Source organism: Chrysemys picta, chromosome 3 (assembly GCF_011386835.1).
Source record: "Chrysemys picta bellii isolate R12L10 chromosome 3, ASM1138683v2, whole genome shotgun sequence".
Lineage (NCBI taxonomy): Eukaryota > Metazoa > Chordata > Testudines > Emydidae > Chrysemys > Chrysemys picta.
In genome coordinates, this window is record NC_088793.1 from 134,422,624 (window position 1) to 134,438,871 (window position 16,248).

The 16,248-nt window shown below is 45.5% G+C and overlaps 1 protein-coding gene and 1 long non-coding RNA gene across 2 annotated transcripts in view; one reads left to right on the forward strand and one right to left on the reverse strand.

Annotated features, from left to right (window-relative positions):
• The window catches only part of LOC112059766 (uncharacterized), a 9,078-nt gene extending 5,579 nt beyond the window's left edge, over positions 1-3,499 (reverse strand). The window contains exon 1 of the long non-coding RNA XR_002889039.3: positions 3,326-3,499. This is a non-coding gene — a long non-coding RNA (uncharacterized LOC112059766). The remainder of the gene's footprint in view (positions 1-3,325) is intronic.
• GPR137B (G protein-coupled receptor 137B) overlaps positions 1-14,979 on the forward strand; it is a 45,969-nt gene extending 30,990 nt beyond the window's left edge. The window contains exons 4-7 of the mRNA XM_065590525.1: positions 5,999-6,152; positions 8,640-8,764; positions 12,222-12,346; positions 14,810-14,979. Coding sequence (XP_065446597.1) covers positions 5,999-6,152; positions 8,640-8,764; positions 12,222-12,346; positions 14,810-14,921 — 516 coding nt within the window. The 3' untranslated portion in view covers positions 14,922-14,979. The remainder of the gene's footprint in view (positions 1-5,998; positions 6,153-8,639; positions 8,765-12,221; positions 12,347-14,809) is intronic.
• Positions 14,980-16,248: the final 1,269 nt, after the last annotated feature.

Here is a 16,248-nt window from a genome sequence, read left to right on the forward strand (position 1 = left end):
TTTAGCTTGAACTGCTAATGTTGTTCTGAAATTCTTAGTAAAAATCCATCCCATGTGGTTATATAAAATTGGAATGGCAGTAGGGTTACTAACTTTCTAATCACACAAAAGCGAACACCCTTGCCTTGCCCCTGCCCCTTCCTTCTCCGAGGCCCTGCCCCCACTCACTCCATTGCCCCTCCCTCTGTTGCTCACTCTCCCCCACCCTCACTCGCTCACTTCCACCTGTCTGAGGCAGAGGGTTGGGAGGGGATGAGGGCTCCAGCTGGGGGTGCGGGCTCTGGCATGGAGCCAGGGATGACGGGTTTGGGATGCAGGAGGGGGCTCTGGGCTGGGGAGTGGGGCCAAGGGGTTTGGAGTGTGGGAGGGGCTCTGGGCTGGGGCAGGGAGTTGAGGTGTGGAAGGGGATACGGACTGGGCTGGGGATCCGGGCTCTGGCATGGGGCCAAAAATGAGGGGTTCAGGGTGTGAGAGGGGCTATGGGCTGGGGAAAAGGGTTGGGGTGTGTGTGTGTGGGGGGGTGGGACATGGGGTTCCACGAGGGACTTTGCATGTGGGAGGGGGTTTGGGGTGCAGGCTCCAGGTGGCACTTAACTCAGGCGGCTTCCGGGAAGCAACTGGCATGTCCAGGGGGCTCTGCATGCTGCCCACGCCAGCCACCCCTGCAGCTCCCATTTGTCATGGTTCCCGGACAATGGGGGCTGCGTAGCCGGCACTTGGGGTGGGAGCAGTGTGTGAAGCCCCCATGGCCTCCCCTATGTCGAGGAGCCGAGGGACATGTTTCTCACAGTATTCTTGCCAGCAAGTTAAAGAGGTATGGGCTGGATGAATAGACTATAAGATGGATAGAAAGCTGGCTAGATTGTTGTGCTCAACAGGTAGTGATCAATGGCTCCATGTCTAGTTGGCAGCCAGTATCAAGCGGATTGCCCCAAGGGTCGGTCCTGGGGCCGGTTTTGTTCAATATTTTTATTAATGATCTGAAGGATGGGGTGGACTGCACCCTCAGCAAGTTTACAGATGACACTAAACTGGGAGGAGTGGTAGATATGCTGGAGGGTGGGGACAGGATACAGAGGAACCTAGACAAATTAGAGGATTGGGCCAAAAGAAATCTGATGAGGTTCAACAAGGACAAGTGCAGAGTACTGCACTCAGGAAGGAAGTATCCCATGCACTGCTACAGACTAGGGACCGAGTGGCTAGGCAGCAGTTCTGCAGAAAAGGACCTAGGGATTACAGTGGATGAGAAGCTGGATATGAATCAACAGTGTGCCCTTGTTGCCAAGAAGGCTAATGGTATTTTGGGCTGTATAAGTAGGAGCATTGCCAGCAGATCGAAGGATGTGATCATTGCCCTCTATTCGACATTGGTGAGGCCTCATCTGGAGTACTGTGTCCACTTTTGGGCCCCAAACTACAAGAAGGATGTGGAAAAATTGGAGAGAGTCCAGTGGAGGGCAACAAAAACGATTAGAGGGCTGGAGCACATGACTTATGAGGAGAGGCTGAGGGAACTGGGATTATTTAGTCTGCAGAAGAGAAGAATGAGGGGGGATTTGATAACTGCTTTCAACTACCTGAAGGTAGGTTCCAAAGAGGATGGATCTAGACTGTTCTCAGTGGTAGCAGATGACAGAACAAGGAGCAACGGTCTCAAGTTGCAGTGGGGGAGGTTTAGGTTGGATATTAGGAAAAACTTTTTCACTGTCAGGGTGGTGAAGCACTGGAATGGGTTACCTAGGGAGGTGGTGGACTCTCCTTCCTTAGAGGTTTTTAAGGTCAGGCTTGACAAAGCCCTGGCTTGGATGATTTAGTTGGGGATTGGCCCTGCTTTGAGCAGGGGGTTGGACTAGATGACCTCCTGAGGTCTCTTCCAACCTTATGATTCTATGCTTCTGGGGAGCCTTGCGGAGCCATGTAGGGAGCGTGCCAGCCCCGCACCAACCAGACTTTTAACGGCCTGGCAGTGGTGCTGACTGGAGACGCCAGGGTCCCTTTTTGACTGGGTGTACCGGTCGAAAACCAGACACCTGGGAACCCTAAATGGCAGAAATGCCCACTGTGTGGTATTTGGCACCCTTCCATTTGACCCTCACATGTGCTAGCTCCCTCTGTTCAAATATCACCCCTTGCTAAAGTGCATAGCGGTGAAACCTGCACAGGGCCGGCTCCAGGCACCAGCTGACCAAGCACGTGCTTGGGGCAGCACCTTTGGGCAGGGCGGCGTTTGATTTTTTTTTTTTTTTGATTCGGCAGCGCGGTGCTCGGAGGGGGGGCAGGGGCTTCGGCCGGTGTGGTGCTTGGAGAGGGGGGGCGGGGCTTCAGGCGGCGCTTGGAGGGGGATGGGGGCTTCGGGTGGCGTGGCGCTTGGAGGGGGGGCGGGGCTTCGGGCGGTGCTTGGAGGGGGGGCGGGGGCTTCGGGCAGCGTGATGCTTGGAGAGGGGGTGGGGGGCTTCGGGTGGTGTGGTGCTGGGAGGGGGGCGGGGCTTCAGGCGGCGTGGTGCTGGGAGGGGGGCGGGGCTTTGGGCGGCGCTTGGGGGGGGAGGGGGCTTCGGGTGGCGTGGTGGTTGGAGGGGGGCGGGGGCTTCGGGCGGCGCTTGGAGGGGGGAGGCGGCTTCGGGTAGCGTGGTGGTTGTAGGGGGGGCGGAGGCTTCGGGTGGCATGGTGGTCAGAGGGGGGGGCGGGGGGCTTTGGGCGGCGTGGTGCTCGGAGGGGGGGCGGGGGCTTTAGGCGGCGTGGTGCTCGGGGGGGCGGGGTCTTGGGGGGCGTGGTGGTTGGGGGGGGGGCGGGGGCTTCGGGTTGCGTGGTGCTGGTGGAGCGGGAATTTCGACGGCGCTCGCGGGGGGCGGGGGTTACGGCGGGGCGGCAAAAAAGTTAGAGCCAGCCCTGATCCTGCATGGTCACAGAGTCTCAGGAAGTGGAACTCTTAGTTCTACTGTGCAAAGTTAGGGCAGGAGTGGGAGGGCTAGATGTGGGGTACATAGCACTCACATAGGTAGAGCCCCATTCTTTGGAGGTTCCTTGCATGGCACAAGCACAGAGTGCATGACTAGAGTCTTGCCACTTCAGGTATCCTCAGCCCTCTGAAGAGGGCATGTAAATCTATTGCAGCAAATACGGTTAAGCAATCTTTGTGGCCTGTGAGGAAGGATTCCCCTTCCCTTACTCTCCCTGTGTATCTTCCCAGCACCCAGCTACTTAGGCTGGACACTGCTCTGAGGATTTGGCCCATAGTGGACAAAACATTTTTATCATGCTATTTTATTTGTTGAGCTAGAAGTGATTAAAGCTACACCGTATTTAAATATTATAGTGCACTAACCTTCCCTGTATTCTGGCAAAAACAGCACTGAAAAATGCCGGCTGCTTTCTTCTGTCTTGTGGTGGCTGCAGTGTGGAGAACTGAGCTGTGATATCTGAGTCAGCAGCTTCTGTCAGCTTCCTCCTCTGTTTCCATAACAGCATAGTTGAGTCTCCAGCACAGAGTGCGAATAGAGAAGTGCCTAACAACTGTTTCCTCTTTACAGCATTTCCTGTCGTTTGCTATGGTCTCACCACAGCTTTCACTGCTACGTACTGTATTTTTGGTTTCTATTCCCTCATACATATTTGAGTCTCTGAACTCAGCACAAATGTCACTGCAAGCCAGGCCTGCCACCATATTATGCTCCTGTTGACGGGCACTTCTGGCAGTATTTGCAGCATCCTTCTAATCAGATGGTCAGTCATGCTGATCTACAAAGCTGTGCACTTACATCCAGGACATCAAGCAGGCTGAGTAGTACCAGGGACACAGCGTATCAGATGAATCAATGTCTTGAGTAGTTTTGCTGCGAAGGATGTGCTAGCTAGTTTTTCATAAATGGTGATATAATTCTCAAATGTAGGGGCTGGGCCAGGCTTCTTGTGTTGGTAGGAAAAAATACTGCTTGTGAAGGGGGATGATCAATGTTGGTATAACTATATTCTCTCTCAAGGACAATTTTTAACTCTGCTGTTGGCCAACTTCATATACAGCTCAGTTTTTACAACACTGAGGAAAAAACAGCGAAAGCCTTCCTTTCTCCACTCATTCCTCCCACCTTTCCCTCCATCCCAGCTGCTCATGGTCTGCTTGCAGCAAAGAGGAAGGTGCAGACAGGACAGTGAGTCTAGTGAGTGCTATGAAATAACACCCCCAAAAAATCAGCCAGGCAGGCCACTGCTTGAGAAGACTCTATTGCTCAGAGTACCAGGGGAAACTCCGAAGCAGAAAGCACCCTCAGACTGTCAAGAGTTAGGAACACAAATTCCACAAGTCTCACAGAAGGCAGAAAAAAGTCAATACTGCATTGACATGACATTTATAAAAGTGTAACATCAGCACAACAAGGCAATGGAATGTGGCATCTCAAGGGAAAGCACTCCCACAGAGTAATAATTATAATTCTCTGTACTTTCCACGCCTCTTCTTACAGATGAACAAACTGAAGCATTGAGAGGTTAAATGACTTGCCTGAGGCCTTGCAGTTTGTAAGTGGTGGAGTTGGGACTAGCACCCAGGTCACCTGAGTTGCAGGCCCCTACTCTAGCCACTATACCATGCTGCATTCCTATGTACAAAGAAAACAGTGCATCCTTGTACAGCTTGTCACAGTTATTTGTGTTCTCATGAAGCCATGCCCCTTCCATTTTGCCACAACTGTACAGCTGAAAAGGCCTCCATAGAAATGTAGAGGAAGAAATATTTTATGTGAAGGTTTGGAGACCATTATAACCTGGTGAAATGACATGACATGATACTTAAGTAATTGTATCCTCATTGTCCTAGGCCTTTGATCCCACTACTGCTTGCCTTTAAACTTTGTAACCCAGGCTAGAAATCTTGGAGTTATGCTTCTGCATGGGTGGGCCCTCCTATCCCTCACACTATTGTAAAAGGGCCCATGATAAGGTGGGCAACTCCCAGCTCTGTCAGGCTCTGGAGCCCATTTATGGTACTACATGCCTCCATTGAGGGAGGGAGAGGGAGTCATGTGAGATGGAAACAAGGGTTTTCCCTTCCCCACAGGGGCTGAAAGCATTACCTCTGCTGATCCAGAGAGCTTAGAACCCAAACTTTGTTCTCTCCCATTTGGTTGTGTAAAAGGCTGTCACCAGGGCAGCCCCACAGAGTCCTCCTTGAGCCTCTTCCCCCTCCCTCTATTCTCTTGTCTCTATATGTGCCTGTCTCCAGGACAGAACTAACATTGATCCTTAGCCTAGTCCTGTCTGTGCCCAGAGATTTATGCATCCTTAATCAGATCTTGTCTCAGCACCTGTGATGCCTACTGTTATGGTCTCTCTCTCAATCCCTACCCTCTGAATTTCTGCTGCAACCAAGCTACTCTCAATCCTGCACGTGGATCACACCATTCCCCTACAAATTCTATCCATTTCCACGTCCAACTGAAGAGATCTCTATCTTCCAAAACACTCCAGGGCCCCATTCCAATCTACATTCCTGACCTCAAATTCCCTTACTGTTCCACACACTCATCCTACTCCTCTAGTCTTGCTCAATGAGACTCTCCTGTTGATACCAAATTATAAATTGGGCAAATCTGCAGTGTAGGATGTGAATTCCTGTGTGCAATGTGTTTACCAATAATATCAGTGAAAGATCTGATATAGGAAGTTCTCATTCTGGTGTGGTGTTGTAGGTTGTATTTTTGCATGAGGATGGAATGGCTGATCTATCCAATAGGTTTTATTCCCCATGTACAACTCCTTTGATCTTATTTTAGGTACTTTCAGACTAGCACTTCCTGCAATATTAGAGAGAGTCATTGAACAGTAGCTGACCATGCTAAGAGCTGGAACTGCCACTCTTACCTGGAAAAAGATTCCCAGATTTAAAAAAATTAAATTATATCCCAGATTATACACAGTAAAGCAGAGCTCACCAAGCCATGCAAATGGTGTTCTTGCCATTATCAGACATAAGTACTAAAATATGTTTAACTCTCTTTTCTAGGGTTCATCTGTATGTCAGGTGACAACTATAGGCGTGACCGTTATACTACTATATACCTCAAGAGCCTGTTACAACTTATTCATCTTATCATTTTCGCAAACCAAGGAAGTCAATTCTTTTGATTATGATTGGTACAATGTATCAGATCAGGCAAGTATGATGTTTACTGCTAACCAGGAAAACTGATCCTGTATAGTCAGAATTGACAACAACCAAGAACTAATATAATAAAATCCTTTGGAATTTTTTTAAATTAAAAAAATACACCAAGTTTGTTCTGCTCCAAGAATATGATCTTTTCAACAGTAAAATGGTTAGGGAAAAATAATCCAGTCAGAAGAAAAAGCAGTCACAAAACCAACAATATAAAAAACTTACCTTCCGGTTATTGCACTTTATTTACATTTATTTTTAAGATTTAGAAAGGCAACTCCCCTCTATTAAAAACAGGTGTATGGGATTTGTTTTATTTTTTACCTTTACTGAAAGAACTGTACTGAATAGTTTGAATCATATTTGGGTAGCAATGGAGACAAGTAGGTGACTCCATTTACAATTTAAACACATGGGCAAAATCCTGGCTCCTCTGAAGTCAATGTCAAAGCTCCATTGACTTCAGTGTGGCCAACTCCCCCCGCCCCCCCCAAAAGAAGTGTTTTTCCTGCTCTATCAATAAAAGCAAGAATAGCTGTGTGTTCCCTTCACATAGCACCAGTTTTAACATATGATGATGGGTCAAGTTTTAATTAAACCAAAATAACAGCTAAGACTGAATGGTGGGGTTTTCAAATGGTGGTTCACTCAGTTCCTGTTGAATTTCAATGGGAGTTGAATGCCTCTGTCCCTTAGGTTCTTTTGAAAATCCCAGCCTTTGACCTTAGATGTTTACATCATTTAAAAGTAAACCGGATAATGTTCAGGTCCCAGTACATGGGTGTTGGCTTAAAATCAGGGAGTGCAATGAAATGGGAGGTGCCATATCCTACCTACATTCCTGGTCCATGTGCTTCCCCTAACCTCCCATGAGGTTTCATGGGACGTGGCAGCCTGTGATGCCTCTCTTACATAAAGGCCTAATTCATTCTGAATTTAGCAAAATATGAAATGCAATGCTGGGTGCCTTCATTTTTGGGTGCCCATGTCTACACAACATTTTGGAGCCATTGGGAGCGAGCCTCCCTACCCTGGTCAACAGACTCAGGCTAGTGGGGCTTGTACTGAACTCAAAAGATTGTAAGTTGTTTGTTTCTCAAAGCCTGAAAGAGTTTAGAAAGCTAGTATCTTATTTTCTCACTTTCTTGACAGTGTAAGAGCCTTGCAGGCAGTCACAAGGACTTAACTATTCTCTGTAGCTTTTGGGTAGGGGAGAAAAACACAGTCAGGAGGAGGAGTATCATTTCAAAAGGAGGAAGGGAAAGGTATTGTACAAAATAAAATAGAATTTTGTATCTTTCCAAAGGGGGTTTTATCATTAAGAATTTATAGCCAGGTTAATCTGCTGCTTTACTTTTATACGCAGCTACTGGATGTTCCATCAGATTCCCTAATGCTTACATACATTTAGAGTCATAGACTTTAAGGTCAGAAGGGACCATTATGATCGTCTAGTCTGACCTCCTGCACAACGCAGGCCACAGAATCTCACCCACCGACTTCTGTAACAAACCCCTAACCTATGTCTGAGCTATTGAAGTCCTCAAATCGTGGTTTAAAGACTTCAAGGTGCAGAGAATCCTCCAGCAAGTGACCCCTGCCCCATGCTGAAGAAGAAGGTGAAAACCCCCAGGGCCTCTGCCAATCTGCCCTGGAGGAAAATTCCTTCCCTGACCCCAAATATGGCGACCAGCTAAACCCTGAACATGTGGACAAGACTCACCAGCCGGACACCCAGGAAAGAATTCTCTGTAGTAACTCAGATTCCACCCCATCTAACATCCCATCGCAGACCATTGGGCATATTTGCCGCTAATAATCAAAGATCAATTAATTGCCAAAATTAGGCTATCCCATCATACCATCCCCTCCATAAACTTATCAAGCTTAGTCTTGAAGCCAGATATGTCTTTTGCCCCCACTACTCCCCTTGAAGGCTGTTCCAGAACTTAAGTCCTCTGATGGTTAGAAACCTTTGTCTAATTTCAAGTCGAAACTTCCTGATGGCCAGTTTATATCCATTTGTTCTTGTGTCCACATTGGTACTGAGCTTAAATAATTCCTCTCCCTCCCTGGTATTTATCCCTCTGATATATTTATAGAGAGCAATCATGTCTCCCCTCAGCCTTCTTTTGGCCAAGCTCTTTGAGTCTCCTTTCATAAGACAGGTTTTCCATTCCTTGGATCATCCTAGTAGCCCTTCTCTGTACCTGTTCCAGTTTGAATTGCACCAGAACTGCACACAGTATTCCAGATGAGGTCTCACCAGTGCCTTATATAACGGTACTAACACCTCCCTATCTCTACTGGAAATACCTCACCTGATGCATCCCAAGACCTCATTAGTTTTTTTCATGGCCATATCACATTGGCGGCTCAGAGTCATCCTGTGATCATCCTTTCACCCTAAGAAAGCTGATTTTTGTTTCTTATACTTTTTAAAACAAACTCCTTTTTGAACATGCTCCTTTGACTTTTCAACAGGCAGATCTGAAATGTCAGCTGGGAGATGCTGGGTACATCGTATTTGGAGTGATCCTCTTTGTTTGGGAGCTGCTGCCCACTTCCTTAGTTGTGTACTTCTTCCGTGTTCGAAACCCTACAAAAGATCTAGTAAGTAAAACCTTTTCCGGGCACAACCTTCAGATAATCCTCAGAACTCAATTTACTGAATTTTAACTTTTTATTTTCAAACTGTTCTCAGTAAAAATAAAATACTCTTGATCATCAGGCTGGGGTGGAGAGGAATTGATATGGAGCCTAGAGCACACATGTATAAGGCAGCAGGTCTGGTAGCTTCCCCAACCAGGTTATTACTGTAGAAAATTTACCTGGCACTTGAGTTTGATAATGGGGTACATTTAATTTTTAGGGCACTGATTCAAAGCCAGCTGCAAGTTATCATCTGATCGCTGCTCAGTGGCACATATGAAATGGGTTTGATGGTCCTAGCCCAATTCTCCTTGAAGTTTCCATACCACAAAAACCAGCACCACAATTGGCACGAGCTGAAATCTTTGTTAGCAGTTTCAGCGGGGTGGTGAGGCCAAGGTTTGAAAGCTAAACATATGTTAGATTTAAGTAGGCAGAGAAACCAAAATATCTTCTCATAGCAGCAGGCAATCCCTCCAGATTAATATGGGGGACACTGGCAAATGTGTGGGAAAGTTTGCACTGCTGTTAGCTGTATAGTGCCTGTCCTACAGAAGAACAAAGGGCTTAATTCCCCAAGGATGGTGGGAGTGCTAATGTCATAATGACAAAGCCAAGATTAACAAGAGAGTAGCAGATCTCCGTGAAAAAGCCTTTTAACCGTTAAACTTGAACTACCATGGGAAACCCCAGCCATTTAGTTCTAGCCCTGTTCATTATACCAAACAAGCCTTTTAAAAATCCTGGATCCTTCACTGCCTAGGAATTATCCCCATATAACTGTGAAGAAAAGAAACCAAATTTTTAAAAGCACAGATTAGGATTTTCTCTTAACCGTTATGTTATAGCAAGTTCATTATTTAAAAATTTGAGTTTAGCAGTATTGCACCTGCTAGTGAATTTAGGATTGTATGAAAGGGATTCACAAAAATCAATCAGAACAAAGGGAAATATTCAGATACTCGAAGACAATCTGACCTTACCTTGCAAAAAACTAGCCATTTAGGGTCTGATACTGCAAATCTTTACTCATATGAATAGTCCCACTGAAGTTAAACAAGACAACAACTATGGACTACATTCTTCTGCTAAATGTTAGTGGAAGAACAAGTTCTACACCTTTGCATCTTGTCTAGACAAGACTTAGGACTCTAGAAGTTTGGTGGGGTAGGTTTAGGAGGAGCAAGCTAGTCCTAATTTAAATAGAGAACTCTGTAACTTCACTCATCTTATGGGTACTTTTACAGGGGATATTTTCTTTACCTAACATTGCTGTTAAATGTGTCTGATCAAATACTACGGTTTTCATAGATTCATAAATTCAAAGATTTCAAGGCCAGAAAGGACGATTGTGATCATCTAGTCCAGTGGTTCTCAAGTTTTTGTATTGGTGACCCCTTTCACACCGTAAGCTTCTGAGTGCGACCCCCCCTTATAAATTAAAAACACTTAAAAAATATTTAGTACTATTCTAAATGTTGGAGGTTTGGGATGGAGGCTGACACCTCACAACCTCCTGATGGGTACCGACCCCCAGTTTGAGAACCACTGATCTAGTCTGACCTCCTGTTAACACTGGGCAGAGAACTTTCCAAAATAACTAATTTTGAACTAGAATACTTTTTTTTTTTAAATAACCGATCTTGGTTTAAAAATTGCCAGTAACAGAGAATCCCCCACAACCCTTGGTGAATTGTTCCAATGGTTAATTACCCTCACTGTTTAAAAATGTATGCCTTCTTTTTGTGTGTGTAGAAAAATAACAAATAGGTTTATGTGTATCTATGTCACAGTGAGAGGAAAACTGAAAATGTTAAATAAACAACCCCACTACCGTTAAACCCACAACTTTCAGTACAAAAAAATCAACAAAAGCCCAAGCCCTAGATTCTTTAGCAAAGCAACATCATGAATTTTCATGCAAATTTGCCACAAGATGGAGTCCATGAGTCACAGGAGAGTATTGTAATATAAACACTTGTTAATAGTTGCAGAACTACCAAGTACTTATTAATATACCAGAAAAGGATTGCCAAGAAAAGAGGATTATATATGAAGCATTACTATTAAAACAAACTGGATCCACTAGTCCAAAAAATATCTAGAAACAACAGAAATTTAGTGAAAATCCAACATTTGGCTCTGCTTTCCTTATTTATAAATGGTGATCGCTTAAATAGAAAACTTTAGGGAAGTGTTGAGTTGGTTGCATATTTCTCTCCAAAATTAAAAACTAGAAACTGCTTAACTCTATTCAAAAATAAAGTTTAGGTTCTTGGAATTGTTAAGGCAATACTCTTGTTTTGCCATCTTTGGTAGTTTGTTTTTGCCTGTAGAGCATAACTGAGTGCTCTTATGCTAACATTGCTAGAGTCTCAAGCACATGAACTGGGGGAAAAACCCACAGGTTTTTACTGCTTGGGTTTTGGATTGTTGTTTCTTTAATACAAAAGGAAAAAAGACTGTAACTAGTTTTATGCCAAAGAACAATGCAGGATCAACCCTTTCTCTTGCTCTGGGCCAAAAATAAAACTATTGCCCCACCATATCCAAAGAGCATGGGGGGGAGGACATGGGGAACCCTCCGATACTGGCACTGAATAGAAGAGAAAATGGGAATGTGTAGGACAGTGTCTTGAATCTGAGCCACACTGTGGGTCAGAGTGAAAACACACTAGTTAAACTAGAATGAAATTTTTTTTTTTTTGTAAATGGATAAATTGTGCATAGGCCCCTTCACTCCCTCACCCAATGGATGTTTCCCCCTGGATTGGCCCAGTGGATAAGTATATCACTGATGAAAGACATAATAGCATCCTATTCCCATAATGTAATCGGATATAGTTTCATAGGGAGAGATGGGTCAGTTTCCCTGGGTTGAGGGGAAGCTGGTAGGGGATGCTGTGCCAGTAAAATAGGAGAGTGAATTTCAGGACATTGGGAGGTTGAACTAGAGATCATTTGCCCGGTGGCTACAGCTCTCCATCCCCTCTCCTGGGAATTCCTCACCTCCCCAACCTTATTGTCCTACTGTAGCCCCTTCCTTTGTCTGCCAGTTCCAAACTGCTCTCTCTGAGGGAAGCAAGTGGATGGTGGTATTGGGAGGGCAGGCTGGGGTGGAGAGGAATTTCTATGGAGCCTAGAGCAGACATGTATAAGGCATCAGGTCCGGTAGCACGAGCACTTCTACTCATTGGAAGTGGGGGGTTGTTAGGTTTAATGGGAGGAAATGGAGAAAGCAGAACAGGAGGCAAGAGCAAGGGAAAAAATAGTTTAACAGACTCCTGCCATATCTCTTAGCTGGGAGCCTTTGATAAGAAGTCTCCTCAGGGGTATTCTTTAGAAAATGAACAGGTGGCATCTCTGACACTCAGATACAAATTGGTGTAACTTTCACTGATGGATGGTTTCCCCCTAGACAAATCCAGGAATGGTACCGAGCCATGGATTCAGTCCACGATCCTATTTCTTTGACAACCCTCGGCGATATGACAGTGATGATGATCTGGCCTGGAACATTTCACCTCAAGGCATACAGGGCAGGTGAGGTATTGGGATGGTTATAGGAGGAGGAGATCAGTGAGGAACGATAAAATGTTCTACTTAGTTTATCATGATTTTTGACCAAATTCAGACCCAATACTTACCGGTAGGGAAAAAAATCTATTAGAAAGGAGAGTTCAGCAAGAAGATGCGGTAGGGAACAAACATGCATGTATGTGTGAGTGTAAGGCTGGCAGGCAAAGCATTAAAGATGGCAGCACATAAACATTACAAGGACAACAGAATGAAGATAGTTAGAGTATCTTAAATTAACAGCTATAACAGAGGTGCTGGCCCTTTAAAGGCCAGGACCAGATCAGTACTTTCAGTTTTGAGTTCAGTTCTTTAAGGACAGAAGTTCTCAGACTTGTAGTTCAGTTGCTATTAGAGCTATAAGCTCGAGAGCAAGACATGCTAAGAGAGGAAATGGTATGAAGGCAACCTCCTTTTCCACGGGCAGCGCATGGCTCCGGCATTTGTGGAGGCTGCCCTGAGCACCGGAAGCTCCTCTGTTGTCTGGACTGTGGCCTCATCCCCCTGCTCTGCCCCAAGGTCCTGCCCCCATTCGGCCTCTTCCTTGCCCACTCCCACCCATTGAGTTGCTGCACACCCCCCACCCCGACTCCCACCATCTGCCAAGTCTCTCCTCTCCCCTACCACCCCCCCCAAGGTCCCCACTGCTCACACTCTCTGGTCCTCCCCTGAGCTGAGTGCTCCCCCCGCCCATTGCAGAACTTGAGCAAGTACAAAAACTAGGGGGGGGAAGTATTCATTGCCTACAGGTACCCCTATTGCCACCTGCTGCTTACCAGGAACACTCCGAAGGGTTCTGGGCCAGGTGTAAGTGGCAGGGGGATCCTGGCCATTGCAGTCAGTATTGCTCAGCAGCCACCTGGCTTAGCACTGGCCGTGAGGACAGCATGGTGGTGCCGGCCACACACTGATCCAGGCCTGCAGCAGCTTGGGAGGGAGGGAAGGTCACACCCACTGACTGCACAGAGCATAAGGCTGGCCCGGCCTCTTGTCTTGTGTAGCCCTCCCACGGAAGGACTCAGCAAGCAGCAGGCAACAAGTATCTCAGAGGAGGGGCAGAGCAGGGACCGGAAGAGGTGGAGCGTGGGCGGGGGTCATGGGGGGAAAAACGGGAGGGGGCCTCAGGGTGGAGCACAGGTGGGGCTACCACACCTATACCCTTTTCCTAGTGTGGGGAGAAACCTAAAGGGAGCAAGAGCTGCTTGTGGATCTCTCCACTGAGGAGACCTGGAAAAGAGAGGGACTGCGATGAAGACTCTCTAGTAAGAAGAGATGTGGGCATGAGACTTTATGAACGGACTGAGCTGGTGGGATGAAGCCCTGAGGGGAGAAGCTCCTAGATAACTTATTTTGTACTTGAGAATCTATTAAATCACATGCAAGAGGGGAGACTTTACTGTGAAACTTTACTCAGTACTAGGGTTAGGTCCAGGGAGTGTCCTTTTCCACTGCTTGCGAAACACAGGAAGTCTGTATATTTGAGATCCACCACTAGTCAGCCCCTTATTTTTAAAAGCATTATCAGAGGAATAAAAATACAATGAAATACCTTTAAGATGACGATTCCCTTAGTATCCAATTCCCACCTATTTAGAACCCAATTTTTGTTTTTCATTTATTTGCATATAAAAATTAACTTGGCTGAGTTGTGTGCAGCTTTCTCTCCGACCCACAATGCAACCATACTTCAACAAAGCTTGCCTGTTCACAGCTACCACACTATCTTTGCATTTGGGGAAAATCTATACGGCCTTCGGCATACCATAGAGTGCTTGGAGGTCCTACATGTACTGGCACTGGTGGCAGTGTAGTCTGGGATCTCCTACTGCCCAGAGAACCAGGAAGGAAAAGAGGAGGATCAACCAAACTGCTTACAAAAGGGCTGGTTGGGGAGTGCCACCCAAAGAACATAAGTGTTTGGATCTGTTTACAGGCAGACAACCATATGGCATCCTAGCCAAGCTTCCAGTTACTGACCAAGTATTAACCATGTTGGGTGTGGACACAAAATATGTTTAGATCCAGCAATGCTACTAGCTGGATCCAAGTGGTTGAGACAGGAATTTAGGCAGACTAGACATACTATTGTCCAACATCCTTGAACACCCTGACCCCTTGTTTGGCCAAGTGAAGCCATTTAGGTGGTAAAAACCTTCAGTCATTAATGAACTGGACAGGATTTCAACTGGTAGCCTAAAGATGGAAGCCTCTCTAGTTCATGACCAATTCCTTGAGCCCACATTACTGCTGAACTGGGATGCATAACTAAATAGCTGATTTAGACTTAAGTACAAAGTCTCCTGTCTACTAGTAGCACCTCTAGAATTTATGTAAACTATATTTATGAAGTTATAGTCTGTCCCATTTAAGTAAATGAGACATACAGAGAATCAAGGCATCAGCCATACATTCTTGTGTTTTGTTTTTTAGTTTCTCTCCAGATTATTATGATTGGGGACATCAACACAACAGTTTCATGGCTTACATAGGATCATTGCAGCCAGAGTCAACAATGGACACAGAACGACCAAGCCCGATATAGTTCCAGTCAATGACAGTATTAAGACATTCTATATTAAAAAAATATTCTGAAAAACAAAGTTCAGGAATTTTCCTTTATCTGTTGGTTTTTAAGGGCACTGTTTTGTACAAGGAGCAATAGAGGTCTTTGTCACAGGATTCTCAGCATTCAAGGAAAGTTGTAGATTAAGTAATGGTTTAATGTCATTGTGACGGGTTAGATCACAGAAACCCCCTTGGGGCTGCCAACTGATGTGCCAAGACTACCTCTGTTCCTGCTTTCCCTGCCAGCTCGGGATCCTAGCACCCTGTCTTGCTGAGCCAGACATGCCCATCTGCTCCTACACAGACCCAGGGTCTGAATTACTTGCCCCAAAGCTGCAGACTTAACTGAAAGCAGCTTACAGAAGTCTTCTTGCCTTTAACACTCAGATGCCCAACTCTCAATGGGGTCTAAACCCAAATCAATCCATTTTACCCTGTATAAAGCTTATACGGGGTAAACTCAAATTGTTCGCCCTCTATAACACAGAGAGATATGCACAGCTGCCCCCCTCCCCGGGTATTAATATATACTCTGGGTTAATTAATAAGTAAAAAGTGATTTTATTAAATACAGAAAGTAGGATTTAAGTGGTTTCAAGTACTAACAGACAGAACAAAATGAATTATCAAGTCAAATAAAATAAAACATGCAAGTCTATGTCTAATACAGTAAGAAACTGAATACAGATAAGATCTCACCAGTTCCAGTAAGCTTCCTTTTACAGACTAGTCTCATGCTAGTCTGGGTCCAGCAATCACTCACTCCCCCTGTGGTTATTGTCCTTTGTTCCAGTTTCTTTCAGATATTCTTGGGGTGGAAGGCTCTCTCTTTAGCCAGCTGAAGACAAAATGGAGGGGTCTCCCACGAGTTTAATAGACTTTCTCTTGTGGGTAGAGACCCTCTCCTATGCAAAGTCCAGCTCCAAGATGGAGTTTTGGAGTCACATGGACAAGCCACATGTCCATGCATGACTCAGAACTATAGATAGCAGACATTGTTCACATGCTACCTTGAACGTCCTCAAGTAGACTTCTTATGTGGATTGGAGCATTCCAAGATCCATTATTCCTTAAGTGCTTCTTGACTGGGCACTTAACTTTGCAAATTCCTTTCTAAAGAAGTTGACCAAATGCCTTACAAAGCTCACTTAGAAATCAAGCAAGTATACAGACAATGTTCATAACTTCAAGTACAAAAATGATATGTATACAAATAGGATGAATAGATTCAGTAGACTAGAACCTTTATATAGATATGTTACATGGCACATGTAGCATAAAACATATTCCAGTTATGTCATATT